The sequence below is a fragment of the Mytilus edulis genome, chromosome 14 (assembly GCF_963676685.1).
Source record: "Mytilus edulis chromosome 14, xbMytEdul2.2, whole genome shotgun sequence".
Taxonomy (NCBI): Eukaryota; Metazoa; Mollusca; class Bivalvia; order Mytilida; family Mytilidae; genus Mytilus; species Mytilus edulis.
In genome coordinates, this window is record NC_092357.1 from 54,638,014 (window position 1) to 54,654,793 (window position 16,780).

A 16,780-nucleotide genomic window follows, 5' to 3' on the forward strand; every position below is an offset into this window, starting at 1 on the left:
TTTTGAAATTAACTTTCAAATTCATTTGCATTGAAATAGATGACATATAAATTTTAGAATTTGTTGTAGCTCTGTTTTAAATCATAAAAAGTGTTTATTATATCTAAGAAATTTTCTGGAACATATTGAAACTATTTTCAAAAAGAAATTGATGGTGACTTTTAACATTATGAAGACCTTTTTGTTGTCATGACAGTTAAAACAATAATGTGTTAAACATCTGAATGACATTGATCCTGAGATGCTGCATTTACTTGGTATAGTTTGTCCGTGCTGGCACAAAAAAGACAAATATATGGTTACAAAAGAGGTAGGAACACTGCCCTTTAATTCTATTTTGTGATGTCTAATAGTTTGATGCCAAATGAGTGCATTTATCCAGACAGCAAATTATGTCCTACATTTCTAACCCCTATTTTCCTACAGCTCATGATTTTAAACAGAGTACTACATTCTTTTTCCCAACAAACTGAAGTTCACCTATTTCTGTTGTTTTATGGGGTTTCCAGCTTCTTAATATATCCACTGTTTCAAATAGTATAGCATTTATATAGGTTAATGATCTTTCCATACTTACTGGAACCTAACCTACAAATGTTCTTTTCTTTCTGACAGCTGAATGAAGTGATATCAAGTTTGATATTCAATTTTAATAGTTTTCCATATCAGTACAGGGCTTTTTAGTGTTGAGAGTGAATTTAAATCCTTAATGGGTGATCATTTAATCCATAAAGGGTGATTATCAACTATATCATAACCTATTATTGCTGAATGTAAGGAACCTCTGATTCTATATTTAATTCATTGTTGTTTCTGGTGTTTTACATAGTAAATAAGGGCGTTTTGCTGCTTGTATGGAAATGATGTTCTTTCATATGTATTTGCCATATATTCATAAATTATTTGTCTGAAAAAAATCCTTTTGCATTTTGTTTTATACACACAGTTTGATGCTTTCTTTAAATGAACAAAGGGACTGAGCATATATAGTACAAAGAAGAAATGTATGCTTTTGAATCCATGAGGTCAAGACTGAAAACAACCACATATGTTCCTAAATTATCAAATGTTGCAGTAATCAATGAATTGTATATGAAACTAATGAAGTCATTTAACCTAGACTATCATTTATTGTCTAAAAAGAGGCTCTGTTTAGAAAAAAAGACAAGGGCAGCATGTCATATTTCAAATGAATTAGCATTATATATTTTAGTGATTTTATTTAGAGCTTGTGATTGTGATACAAAGAGTGCTTGCATTTTAATATACTTTCTATTTTTAACATAAACTTAGTTAGAAAATCAGAGCTTCATTAGAGTATCAGAACTAATAAATTATATTTTTTTTCAGGATCAACAGGAAGCTCATGTACAGCCCCAACACAATCAAGTTACCGTGGTAGCACAAAAGAAGCCATTAGAAGTGGCTGAGGATGATGCAGATGACATAGACTTGCCAACAGTCCCCCCACCAATGAAAATCCAGGACCACATATTCAAAGCTGCTTCCAAAGAAGACTCTTCGGAAGATTTATCTAAAAAAGTAAGTGTTGTTAGCTTATGTATTGCATTAAAAAAGAGGTGAAAGATATCAAAGAACTTTGTCAAAGATGGATCAACAAAGCATGGCAAAAACACAAAAAAAAAATAGTGAACAGCCAACAGTTTTCAAATACTACATGTGATGTACTATTTAAGGTACTGAAATATGGGATGTTCCATTTAAAAAATCATTGGAGGATTTTTTCTTTTTTTTTTCTCACATTATTGATGGATCATATGTGTGGATTTAAACAACCATAATGACTACCTGAGCTTTTGATAAGTAACTTAATTCATCTCTCTGATAAAAAGACAGTACCTTGTATTTTAGGTCTTTAAATGCATGCTCCTCCGTTTCTGAAATAAAATTATACCAGATTCATTCTTGTAAACGAGTGCTAATTTTCAGGAACAAAAATAAAACTTTTATAAGTATTAAGTCCATTATAGCTATAAAGGACTTGAAAAAGTAGGCAAATTGGTCTGATCTACCAACCCCCCTTTTTAAACCCCTAATAAAATATCTTCTACCACCTATCTCTTGATCATTATGTTAAATTAGTAAGTTTTATCCAGTGTTTGTTGACTTTTTCTCTAGACTTTGTATACAAGCCTTTTAAGATAAAATTAGTCACATTTCTAAAGTCTAACCCATAATTTGAACTTGAAAGATGATTAGAAGATAATTGGCTATAAATTACAGTTTCTTTTAACCAAAAAAAAAGATAAATTTCTGGTTTAGTAATAAAAATATGACACTATGAAAAATCCATATATAAGAAAACAATTTAAAGACAGAATTATCTGTATTTAATATTGTCATATTGTTGAACTTAAATTTTAATGAGATCCATTTCAAGTTCATAAAAGGAGAAAAAATAGTTAAGTGTCAAATTTGACACCAGCGTGTGTCAGATCAGAAGGAGATTGTATCATTAGTATAGTATGAATGAAGAGGGCCATGACATATTATTAGGCCATAACAATTGAATTTTTAGGTTTATGGACTTATGAGAGTAAAAAAAAGTTAGAACTAGCCAATTTGTAGGGTTTTCCATCTTGAAACTAACTACTGTGGATTCGTTTATTTTCTTGGGTACCAATTTTCGTGGATTAAGGAAAACTTACATGTTTGTAGATATTAAATTTCGTGGTTTTGCAAAAGTCTGTATATACGCCTATAGAAAACTTGTTATTCCTTGAACATTTAATTTCTTGGTTCACCAATTCCCACGAAAATTGGTATCCAACGAATAATAGTGAATTCACAGTATGATAAGACATGTATAGGGTGCCAAATATATAAACATTACTCTAAATTATGTCAAAACAGAGCTAAGAATAATGGAAACAGGATGACATATCACATTAAACTAAGATTTTTTACAATTATTGGTGTAACTTCTGTTACTCATTTGTCTATACATTTGTATAATCTCATCCATCAAAGAATTATCATTTCTCTTGCATTTATATAGTCACTTACACCAAGATGTTGTTAAAAAACATAAGATACCCTGCATTTATCATGCTTATCATAACATATGGTCAAATCACATATAGATCCCCTCTCAGGATCCCCTCCTCCCTCCTAAACAATTGAAAACTATCATGGGTGCAAATTCAATGTATCCAGTGGCCGATCCAGAAATTTTCATAAGTAGGGGCCCACTGACTACCTAAGAGGGGACCAGCTCTGGTTATGGTTCAGTGATTCCCTATATAGTGAACCATTTTTTTCCCAGAAAAGGTGGCCCCCTTCTAAATCTGCCTCTTGTATCTTATACTTCTATGGTCTATGTTTTTCAGAAAGTTTTACCCTCCAGGAAATCAGCATTTTTTTCACAGTGTTTCTCGTTGATAGTTTGACATTGTTACATAGGAAACCTTCCCCCAGTTTTGTCTGTTAGGTTATTGTTTGTCTACCTTCCTTCCTTTAAGTAAAGCCTCCCCCTTTTTTTTCTTATTGTTTGTTTTCCTTCCTTCCTTAAAGGAAAGCCTTCCCCTTTTTTTTCTTATTGTTTAGTCTGACTTCCTGTTGATAAGAGCTTAGTAATCGGTTGTCACTATCACTCAGTAGGTATTGTTTGACCAAGTTATAAAGAAGTTACTGTTTTGATGCAAATAATCAGGATCTTTTATCAGGAAATTACACGTAGGTTATCATTATTAACTCAGTGAGGTTACTCATAGGGTTCAGAGTAGTCGCTCAAAATATATAAAAAAATTACCTCTTTTTTTTTATAAAGATTGATACATACTAGTTAAGAAATATTAGGCAAAAAAATAAGGTTCTAAAAAGAAAAACTTGTTAAATTTCAAAATTGTGTATAGTTTTTCTTTTCCCTTTATGGGCCCCTTTGAAGATAAAGTTATGACTTATTTATAGACCTCATACTATGGACATAATAAATAGGTTATGATATTCTACAGAATATTATATTGTTGATAAATAATAACAAGTATGTCAGTGGTAGCCGAACTAATTAAACGCTTTCAGGTAAATCATTTTCCTTTAATTTTTTATAAGGTACATAAAAACAAATTGTATTATTTCATTAACAATTTAGACTAGTATTGGGTTCTCAAACAGTATGATTATATATTTTTTAAAGACATTTTTAATAGGTTTTTGAAAATATTTTAAAACTTCTATTTTAATTACATAATGCATGTTAACGAAATTGTTTAAATTGTTTGACTTTGTATACTGTGTAGCCAAGTTACAAATTTTGAAAGTAGGAAGTTGTCGGAAGAAGTAGGAAATAAAATTCAACAATGAACTTTAAAGAAAAAAAAGAATTCGTCCTTAAATTGTCACATATTTAAATAAGTTTGTTAAGTTCAGAAAGATAGGCTGAACACAATTGATTCACACATTTTCTAAAAACATTTTGTTATTTGTTTTTCATTCATATAAAGCAAAAGCAAAAGAATATTTGTACATCTGTAAATTTTGTACAATAGTTTCCAAATGAACCAAAAAGTTGCAAAATATTTAACAACCATAATTCTTCTATTTCAATGCAAGAAGTGCATCCATATTCAAAGTTTCATTAATTCATATGTGAAAAAAACTCATCAGACTCCAGACTTGTCTTACAATTGGCTGTTTCAGAATCTAAAGAATTGTAGGTGATTTCATTGTTCGTACACCAAATATGAAAATAACGTCACGTCATTGGTTGAATTTCCATTGTTTATACCATTTTAAACCAATCACGACGTTTTGGTGTACACTTTTGAAAATATTACCCAGGATGCATTAGATTCTGAAACGGCAAATAAAAGTACCATACATTGTGAGTCCTGTCAGCCTCTTGTTGCTCTATGTATTCTAATTGAATTTCTTAATGTAGCATCCCCTTATAACTTTGAAAGAATGCCATTGTTTTTAAACCTTCCTGGATAACATCCAGCTAATTATTCTGTAAAACAACTTTTATCTATGAATGCATATCATTGTTTATTACTTGTGGTTTGTTTTCATGTCACATTCTAATTATTGATACACCCTGTCAACATTGACTTTACAATTTACTGAAGATTTTACACCCCGGTCAACATCAACTTTACAATTAACTGAAGATTTTACAGTCAGTCAACATCGAATTTACAATTTATTGAAGATTTTACACCCCGTCAACATCAACTTTACAATTCGCTGAAAATTTTACACCCCATCAACAACGACTTTACAATTTACTGAAGATTTTACACCCCTACAACATTGACTTTACAATTTACTGAAGATTTTACACCCCGTCAACATCAACTTTACAATTTTCTGAAAATTTTATTCCCCATCAACATTGACTCTACAATTATATCTGTAGCTGAATATGCATTATGGGGTTTGCCCATTACTAAAGGCCATAGTGTGACCTATAGATGTTAATTTCTGTGCAATCATGCCACATCTTCTTAATTTTATATTTAACATTTTCTTAAGGTTTTACAATAGATCAACATGGACTTTTAAGTTTTGGACCCTTCTTTAAATCTAAATGCTCAACAAAATACTATCACTATCACTAAATTGTTTACCGTCTCTTCATATTGAAGCTTTTCTTGATTGTAAGAAAAGATGGTGGAAAGAAACTTAAATGGTGTTCATTGGCCACCAAAAATCACCCTAAAAAAATCAAATCACCCCTATATTTCAATCAGTTTTGAGTTACAGGTACAAATACTCTAGAGAATTGAAAATTAAATAGGAAGTGCTACAGACTTGAAATGGACAAGATGACATAGTGACATGAAAATATATAGTACAACATAAAAGATGACTTGAAAGTGCTACTTATCTGTTATAACAGTATTATACTTATATACTGGAGCTAGCCTAAACTTGGTTGTCATATAATTATCCCAGATAATATTTACATACATGTAGTAATCAGGATTTGAAGATAATATTACATATTTTATATACTGATTTATTTTTTAACTCTGGGGTCAATTAGTTTGTAACTTTAAAGCTTTATGAATTAATGGATTTTTTTAAATGTATATCGAATTCAACAAGAAACACCAGTTCTGTTGGCCTTTGACAAAAATCAGTTTTAAAGTAAATTCATAGGGGAAAATCTTTACTTAATCATTGTCTATCTCCTCTAGAATAAGGATTTGACTTAATCTATAAGTAGGGATGAGCCAGTCATGACACAATTAATGTAGATTTTGATTAAGGAACTTCATAAAATTAATTTAGTTGGGCTAAATCTCCCTATTTCTCCATAACCAGATTGTGGTATTGTTGATTAAGAATATTATTGACATCTTTTACCTTAGATAGTAGATGCACACTGATTTAAGACTGAAATATTTAATTACATTTTGTAACTTAGGATCATGTTAGGTGATCCTCTAGACTTTCTCTGTTTCACTGAACATCAAATATTTTGCCTTCTGTAATACATACCAGGTTGTATTGTTAGGTATTACATTGATATCAAGGATAAAAAAAAATTAAGCAAATTTCATCTTTTATAACATATAATCAACCAGTTACCCATTTAAATTCTTCCATCTTACACCAAAACAGTTAGATCTGATATTTTTGAGAAAGCATTCCCCATTTAAATTCTTCCATCTTACACCAAAACAGTTAGATCTGATATTTTTGAGAAAGCATCCCCCATTTAAATTCTTCCATCTTACACCAAAACAGTTAGATCTGATATTTTTGAGAAAGCATCCCCAATTTAAATTCTTCCATCTTACACCAAAACAGTTAGATCTGATATTTTTGAGAAAGCATCCCCCATTTAGATTCTTCCATCTTACACCAAAACAGTTAGATCTGATATTTTTGAGAAAGAAATGTTGACTTCTGTAACAATAGACAGCCGATATTGATTGCAACAGGACAAAGTTCTGTAGATATCGTATTGATTTTTACACATTAGTTATGTTAGATTTTTTACACCATGTACATCAAAAATATATAACAGCAGCTTATTTGTAGGGGTTCTGTAGATCAATGTGCCGTCTGCTTCTCCATTTGTGATTGAATAAAGGAATGATTTTCATTTGAATAATTGAACAGGGGTTTCACAAAGAGGAAGTATTCAGTACATTTATACTAATGAGATACATTTTGGTACTGCCAGAAAGTACAAGTTGTATTGCAGTTCTTAAAAATACAGTTGAAATTGAATAAAGGCATGATTTTTATTCAAATAATTTTGCAGAGGTTTCACAATTAGAAGGTATTGAGTACATTTATACTACTGAGGTACATTTTGGTATTGCTAGAAATTACAAGTTATATTGCCATTCTTTAAAAAACATTTTTTTCATTCAGATTGAATAAAGGCATGATGTTTATTCAAATAATTTTGAAGAGTTTTCACAATTAGAAAGTATTTGGTAAATTTATACTACAGAGATACATTTTGGAACTGCCAGAAATTACAAGTAAATCTATTGCAGTTCTTTAAAAATACTGTGTCTCCATTTGTGATTGAATAAAGGAATGATTTTCATTTAAATAATTTTGCTTGGGAGGTATTGTACATTTATACTACTGAAATACATTGTGGTACCGCTTAAGAAATGATATGTTGTATCGCAATTTAAGAAAAAAAAGAATAATTGAGCAGTGGTACCATATAAAAGAGAACGAATTGAGTACATTTACTCTTCTAAAATAAACATTGTAACGCCAAAAAATTGCAAGATTTTATTCCATCCTTTAAATTATTTTGGTATATCTTACTGAGAAATATATGTTCTTCCTGATGCCTAGAAAAACTTCAAGATAGATTTGATTTCCACATATTTGAAATGATACTTGAAAGATTCTTGGAATTTTAAATTATAACACTCATCATGCCATGCCATTTTATGAAATTTGGGTCAGTAATATTTAACTGACAGTTTCTAAGCCACATAACTTATTTAATACAATGTTATATCTTAATTTAACCATGCAAGTTCTGGCAGGAAAATTAATATTTATCAGTTATGTAATATAAATATTTCAAATATAACTTCTGGTGCAACCGGGAATAACTAATCTTTGACCCTTTCGAATATCTAAGTTGCCCTCCAGTTTAAAGAAAGCTTATTGTGGCTTCATTTGTTTAAATTTAAATGCGTATGGATCCTGTTTCGTTTCGTATCTTAATGTTGTAAGTATTTTTGAACTTTCTCCTAATCCTCAGGAGTTTGAAAATTGTAATATTTATCTTTCTTTTCTCTTTTTACAGGCATCAACATTGACAATACAACCAGATACAGAGAATGCAGTGAAAGATCTTGAAGATATGGTCAACCAAAGAGTTGGGGTAGGTTATCATTATAAGGGGACCAGCTATCTGATTTTGTAATAAATAAATGTGGTATGGCTTGGCTCACACCTAACAGCAAGCTCCAAAGGACCCTAAAATGACTAGTGTAAAAAAAATTCAAACAGGAAAACCAACAATCTAATGGGCCCACTCTAATCTATATAAAAAATGAGAATCAAGAAACACTAATGAGCCAAACCAACAAACAGCAACCACTGAACAACATGCTCCTGACTTAAGATGGGTGCATTTAAATGCAGCAGATTTAAACGTTTTAACAGGTGCCATCCTTCACCCTTACATGAAAAAGTGTTACTTTGCAACATATAATGACACAGTATATTAAAGATACAGGGAACTCTTTTTGATTACATTATAGATGATTTTGTTTTCTGTTTAACAGGACCCTAACCATGACAATCCATTTGACCATCAGCTGTCCTCAGAATCAGGAGGTGAAACTGCTGATGATCCGGTATCCGAGCTGACAGAAGAGAAAAAGGAAATGTATAGAGAGAAAAGAAGGTAAGAAAGAAGCATATAATAAATGAATCAAAAAGTTCATTTAAAAAAATCTAATTTTCATTGCTAAAAAATTTGGATATTTTTTACCATCTTTTTTGTTAGTTTAACTGAGGCAGTAGACAAGGGTTAAGGAATATGGGAATGAGGGGCAGGAAATGGGGGCAGAGGGGAGTACATGTATCAATAGGAATATTTTAGGAAAAAAATTGTATATATTCATGTCTTAGAGTCAGTTGGAGGAAAGTGGGTGTTATGCATAGGTTAGGAAAGTGGGAATTCCCCTGTCCATCCCTCTCTACTGCAAAAATAATTTTTGAGATCATAAAGAAAGCTACAAGCCTTGACAAGTAACATTCTTTACATTGCATGTAGTTAACCATTTATGGAATCCCCAAATAGTACCTGTATATGCCCTGTTTTTTCCACCCCTAATGTGAAAATTTGTGTAATTTATGACATGGATCCAAATAGTACATGTATATATATGCCTGTTTCTTTCCCCTAATGTGAAAATTAGTGTAATTCATGACATATCCATATCATACCTACTGCTGTGGTGATGGGCTAAATCTACTTTAAAGACCAGCTACTTTGACCTCTCTGTCACTCACAGGGGCCCTGTTGTATAGGCTGGGATTAAAATGATAGTTCATATTTTGTTTTACGTTGAAATTTAAACTGTGTCTGTACACGAAATAGCTACATTATGTATTGATGGTTGGAAATGCATTAATTCATTTTTAATGTATTTTAAAATATTTGTTATCAGAGATATAAATTGTTTTCTTCTGGTATTTGTAACGTCATCTTTTAATATTATCTGATTAAAATTGATAAGAATGCACAATACTGTATGATAATAAAAAAAAGCATTCTAACACAATACAAAATAAATTCTTACCAGATATTTTCTAAACCTAAATGTTTAGACACAACAAAAATCATATTAGTTTACTAGAGCTGTTAGATTCAAATTGTTTAGTCATTTTTGTAACTATTTACAACTTATTTCAGTAGCAAATTGATTAATTAAATAAATAATAATTAAAGAAATAGTTTCAGTAAGAAACATATGTACAGCTACAAAAATTAGGTCACAATGGTAATTGAATCCTTGCTTTTCTTGTGTTTTAAAGTTTAATTTGTACATTTCAGTTATGTGATGCAAGAATTACTAGATACAGAAAAAGACTATGTTAAAGATTTAGGACTGATTGTAGAGGTAAACTTAATATGGGAATATGAATTGTAAATTTACAAGGAGGTCAAGTTAGTTCTAATCCTCATTTTAATACAAAAATTTGGAAAAGACAATTTCGTTTTTCATTTAAGCTGATTCACTATAAAAATATAAAGAGCAAAAACAATTTCCAAAGATTTTGATTTGATTTGATTTGATTTTCGGTGTTTTAACACCATTTTTAACTTCCACTTTTGGGCTTTTTTGTGGGGCCAGTTTTTATTGGTGGATGAAGACGGAGTTCAGGGAGAAAACCACCAAACTATTGGAAAACTGACAATCCTAGTCAATTAAGATTGGAGTTAAGTGCACCTGCACAAGCAGGGTTCAAACTCACAACCTCATTGTTGACTGGCTAGAGATTACAGTAGAAACTTCTTAGACTACACGGCCACGGAAGCCCCTTCCAAAGATTTTGATGATATATATATGCATATGCAGACAATAAGATTCAGTTAGGGGTCATCCATAATTGTCAACCATTTTCCAAAGTGTACAAAACGTACACTTTTTCAGACCCCCCACCCTCCCTCAAAAAGTGTACATCAACCATTTTCAGATTTCAAGAGAGGAATCAATCATTCTTAATAAAAAGAAGATAGGTTTATCATATTTTAGTTTAATATAGAAATTTGCATTGAAAATAAACTAAAACATATCTGACTGTTTTATTTGATGACATCTATCTGTGATGCTTGTGATTTGTTAGAATAAAGAGTTCAAAGATTAGTGTTTCCCCTATCACACAGTGGGAACTCCAATGAAAAAGGGCACCTAGAGCATGCAAAAGATTAACAAAAGGGCACATCAACTATGCTAAGAATCAAAGAAAGGGAAATGCATGGTTATATTGCATTGGTTAAGTATGGACTGACAGTTGTTGATTGAATCAGAGCTGAAGACAGCAATCAATAAAAGTGTAATGTTTTAAATTTTTTTAAGTTTTTTAATTTCCTGCCTGTATTTCTATTTAAAAGGTCCCTGTAAATATGCCATTCATGACACTATTATCGTTTATGTATATATATACTGTAACGTGTACATATATTGGATAATTTCTAAAGGTTAAGGTTAAACTTCACATGGAAGTGCTCGTTATTAAAGGAGGCTTATACTAAGAAAAATAAGTTTAGTTCCGTTTTATTGGTTTACTGTTTTGGAATACATTACAAGGAAATTAATCGAAGGACCAGTTTAAAATCTTTTCACAAAATGGCGTCTTGTCAAAATCAAAACATTCAAAGAATTTAGTGTTTCCATCAGTTTTGTTTATTAAACAGAGTGAAACGATAACGATTTATAATAAAGCAGGTGAAATTGACAATCGGGGGTACTGAGAAATGCTTGCAAACTTTTTGTTTAAAATTTTTTACAAGTTTACATTTTTGAAAGATTTAGTTTTCATATGATTTGATCTTTTAATCGTTCAATCCGGATTGAGGAGAATTATGATATCGAAATAAATATCATCAAGTGAAAATAATAAAGAAAAAATAAGAAGTGAAACACACCCAAGCCAATTCTCGATTTAAATCATCGACCTTCCCTACGGAAACGAAATAAACTCTGGAAATAAAAAAAAGCGTACGGTAAAAATGTTGATTTTTTAACCCCCTCCCCCCAAGTGTACGTTTTGTACACTTTGGAAAATGGTTGACAATTATGGATGACCCCTTATACAAAAAATGACTGGTTAAGAAATCTTGAAATGCTATCATCTATTGACCACAACAATGCTACTATATCAATTGTTTCAAAGATAACTTTACAGGTATTAAAACAAAAAAATGTGGGATTTATGAAACAAATGATTGACCTCACAAAAGGCATAAAAAAAGGGCAAAAAAATTGAAGCTTTTAGAAATAATGGGAAAAAAATAATGCTGCAAATTTTATTTATGGTACGAACTACAATGTTGATCATACCACATTAGTTAGAAATTGTCAGTATATTAAGCATGCTATTTTTATTTTTTTAGAAAATTGTATGTCTATATATATAGATTTAGAATCTAATAAAACCCTTATCTAAATTATATCCTTTAATTCCAGGGTTATATGGAATATCTGAAGGAACATGGGATGCCTGAGGATTTACAAGGAAAAGATAAAATAGTATTTGGAAATATACACCAGATATATGACTGGCATCGAGAGTAAGACTTTTATGTATTTATAGGGTTGATGGCTAAGGGAGGTTACCCTGCTTTTCCATAATTCAAATACTGTGGAATCTTTATTTATTCGTTAGATACCAATTTTCGTGGATACAGGTGAATCAAGAATTCAACAAATTACAAATTTTCTATAGGCTTTTTATTAGGGGCGTAAAGGGGGGGGGGGGGGCATCTGCACGGAAGAACGCGAAATAAAATTGCCATTTCACGATGGACGAGCAATTAAAAGTGTCTTTCACATTGATCTTTTTACCAATTTCACAAAACATGGTGAATAACGAACCTTTTTCAGGGCTGTACATGAAATAAAAATGGTAAAACAAGTTGCACGAAAATAACCCTTTACCACCCTCTTTTATGTAGATATTGGCAAAACCACGAAATCAAATATCCACGAAAAATTGCAATTTTTCTTCAATCCACGAAAATTGATAACCACATAAATAACTGAATCCGCAGTAGGAATAAATCATTGCTGTCTTGAACATTAATCCATTTTGCAAAAAAAAAATCCACAACATTTAAAGGTATTTTAGGGTTTAGAATATAAAAGCAGACATTTTGATCACTTAGCTTTTCAGTGATTATTATGGAAATAAGAAGATGTGGTATAATTGCCAATGAGACAACTCCACACCAGAGACAATATGACAATAGAAATTAACAACTATATGTGTCAATGTACGGCCTTAGACAATGAGCAAAACCAATACAGCAAAGTCAGTTATGGGATGGACATGTCTGTCTGCACCATGGTAGGTTCATTTGACTTTGACCTGTTTTCATGGATCAGTAATGAGATATTCAACATTAAGTTTTGTTTGTTTCTAAGATAGAAGAGGGGTAGAACCTTTATTGGGACTCTGGACTCTGGTGTTTTTAAGCTCGGGATTTCAGGATTGGTCCTTTCAGGATCTGGGAATTCTTTTTTCGAAATTTCGGGATGTTTTGATTTAAATTTCTTTAAGTTCAGGACCTCAGGATTTCATGTTTTTAAGCCAGGGATTTTGGGATTAGGACCATACCTACCCCCCTCAAGATGGAGGTGAGGTTTTTCAGTGTGGGCACTTTAGATTTGTGAAAATCAGGACTACATAAAAATTAGGAGATGTGGTATGGTTGCAAATGAGAAAATGAACAGATGAAGTAGAAGTAAGCATCAGAAGGTCACCTGGAAAGGGTTTCAATAATGAGCAAAACCTTTACTCTATTGTAAGCTATCAAAGAACTTGACACAAGACAACCAAAAACTGACTCATTTATCATAAATTTATAAAGGATTTCCGTCAGGATCTTTCAGCAATATTTAAACTGAATTGAACCACATTTAGTTCATTTGTTAGCTGTAAAACAAAATTTGTGTATGATATCCCTATATTGACTTGGATGTTTTGTTGTAGGAACTTTTCACCTGAGATAGAAAAAGCAGTATGGGATGTTGATCAGCTAGGCAGTTTATTCACACGATATGTAAGTAAAGTATATATTAGAAAAAAATAAAAGTAAATTGAAAGAAATATTGTAGAATATCTTTTCAACCATTATTTTATGTTATGTATTAATGAAGTATCCATACAAATTATTGTTGCTACTTAAAATATTAAACCAGTACCATTTTCAATTCAATATTCCTAATTTTTAAATGTTTTTCAATAGTAATTATATATATTTGTGAATAGTTTTTGAATAAAACTTAAAGTACACAATGTTGTTCCTTTTATTGTTATGTTATTTGTAATAGTCTGGATTCTGTTGAGGGGAATGTTTTTGAATTCCAAATGAGAGAAATGTGCTCAATAATCAAACAAAGTTTCAGAAGACTAAAGTTAGTCAAGTTGTAATGATTAAAATGATTATATTTTGGAGGGAAAATATCAGATGGAAACAGAAAAATAAAAAAAGTGCTGTTAGTGGGCTTAAAGAAAGGTAGTCAGCCTGAATAAATTTTAAAAACACCTGAAAAATTAAATGTGAATTATATGCAATTGTAAGTAAGACTCCAAATTTCTGTGATTTTATGTCACATCATGGAGCCATAATTGTTAGATTTCTATAAACTAAATGCACAATATTTGCAAAATAGCTTGATTATAAATCAGGATCTTTTATCTAACATAAAAAAACTGAATTTTTATATATTTTCAGGAACGTCGTTTACACATGTATGTTAAATATTGTGAAAATAAACCCAAATCTGAGTACATTGTCGCTGAATATATAGAAGTGTTTGAAGACATTCGACAGAAATTAGGTCATAGGTTAATGTTACCAGACCTTCTGATTAAGCCAGTGCAGAGGATTATGAAGTATCAACTTCTACTCAGGGTAGGTAGAATTAACAACTGTAATTATACCCCACACAACAAAGTTGTATATCATATTATTGACCCATCTGTCCGTTTGATCTTATTTGCTTCAATACTGCAACAGTTTGTCATCACAACTCCTGAAACCACACAACAGAATTTCATGAAACTTTTTAGATAATAAGGACATACTATGTAGACATGGTAGATGTGCATTTCGACAGGAAATTATAATTCAATTTTTTTTTCTAACGACAATTTGGGGTATGTGAGCGTGCTCACTAAGGTTCTTAAATTTTATTTGAACAAGTAAAAGAGGTCTTGAATTTTCAATTTCATGTCCAAAAGTCCTGAATTTCCTTCTCTGACTTAATTAGTGTAGAGTATTCTTTACTGCATTTTTACCAGTGCAGGAAATATTCAGAAATAGTTAGAAATACAAACTGGAAAATAAAATAAAAAAATATCATGGCAATTCACTTATTTTCATCAAATAAATTTGGGCTATTCCAGAAAAAAAATGTATGGGGGGGGGGGGGGGAGGTTGGAAGGCACATTATTTTAATAATACATGGTTGATGGGTATCAGAGCAACTTTTCACACTATAATAGCACTATAATTCTCAATTACAATTGTCTGGGTGGCGTGGTTGCTGACAAAAACTGCCTTCCAACCAAGGCTTCCAAAACGGTCATATATTGCGGACTTGACCGAAACTTTCATAAAAAGTCCGGCTGCTCTCAGCCTCAAACGGTCAAATAGAATTTGTTTGTTATTCAAGGCATTTTTCATAAAACGGTCATTTTAATTTTGATCAACTATCAATCATTAAAAATGTACGTTTGGGGCTTTGGACATGTCCGCCTGGACATACTATTTCACAAAGATATTTCGGTCATAATTGGGTTTATTTACAACAGATGCAGCATATTTAAGATACTTTGAAGTGTCTCAGTTAGTCTAATTCTCTGGGTTCATAAATGTACGGCTTGGTCTTAAGCTTGTGTACATCAATAAAAAGTAGAAAAAACATGTTTTCTTTTATTAAAATAACAACAAGCTGTCATACAATTATCCCTTCAATAAGTTATATTGAAGCCATAAATCATTCACTGATTACAGGTTTGTTACCTTTGATGAGGTGTCCTTAGCTTGTCTTTATCAATAGAACTAATGATGCATAACAATGTACATAAAGGTGATCAGGTAACGAGGTCAAATATGTAAGCGTGTACGGAACAACATCCTATTTAATTACGCTTTATAGATATTATTTTAAATGAGCATTCAGTTTAACAAAGCTTCCTGATATTTAAAAGTTATTCTTCAAATAAGTCTATTTATAAATGAATAAGTATGATATCAGATATATATTATTTATTTAACACTGTACATCGTGTTAAATACTGGGGTACTCTAAAACTGAGTATATTTTTATTTATACCTTATTTTCTAAATCAGGTTTGAAAATTGTACAAAGAAAAATGTTATCACTGTTCAGTAGATTTTACACGGTTTAAAACAATATCCTTCATTGGGACTCCTCAATGTTATCTATAAATACCGCATCAGTTGTAAAAGTCACGTGGTCAGATAATCAATACACAAACACGTGTATCAAGTTGTACTACAATTAAAGCCAGTTGTCATCAACAGTCATGACAGTTTCAAATAAGATGGCCTTAATTTACAAAGTGTAAAGTACTCACAGAGAGAAGACAGATTATATAAACAAAAACAAAAAACATGAGAAAGTCAGGTACTTAAGCTGACTGATGCAATGATGGTTCCTGTATTACGATACACAGAAAAAGGACACAATACCGAGGATAATATTTAATTTATTTTTAGAATGAAGAAAACAAAACAGTTACAAATAATTTTATTGCATATAACACTTCTAATTACTTAGACACATATATCTTATGCATCCTCTCAGTTACATTTAAGTATCCAGCTGATCATTGACCGTCAAAAATATTTCTTTGTAAAATGTCCGGCTGTCGTCAGGAAATTTTGGAAGCCTTGCTTCCAACCCCCCCTACATTTTTTTCTGGAATAGCCCTTATCAAAAATGTCACAGAAGATTATATGTAAATTGAAGGCATATTTCATTAAGACAGCAACATAACAAAGGAATACTGTAAATTCAGAAATTATTGCATGCCCCATTTATTATTGCTATTTTGTCAT

General features: G+C 31.1%; 1 protein-coding gene across 4 annotated transcripts in view; it reads left to right on the forward strand.

The window, feature by feature from the left end:
- The window catches only part of LOC139503701 (triple functional domain protein-like), a 267,815-nt gene that overhangs the window by 217,222 nt on the left and 33,813 nt on the right, over positions 1–16,780 (forward strand). For all 4 annotated transcript variants that reach the window (XM_071293546.1, XM_071293549.1, XM_071293547.1 and 1 more), the window contains 7 exons: positions 1,351–1,542; positions 8,258–8,335; positions 8,742–8,863; positions 10,019–10,085; positions 12,156–12,259; positions 13,681–13,750; positions 14,426–14,605. In XM_071293546.1, the coding sequence (XP_071149647.1) occupies positions 1,351–1,542; positions 8,258–8,335; positions 8,742–8,863; positions 10,019–10,085; positions 12,156–12,259; positions 13,681–13,750; positions 14,426–14,605 (813 nt within the window). The remainder of the gene's footprint in view (positions 1–1,350; positions 1,543–8,257; positions 8,336–8,741; positions 8,864–10,018; positions 10,086–12,155; positions 12,260–13,680; positions 13,751–14,425; positions 14,606–16,780) is intronic.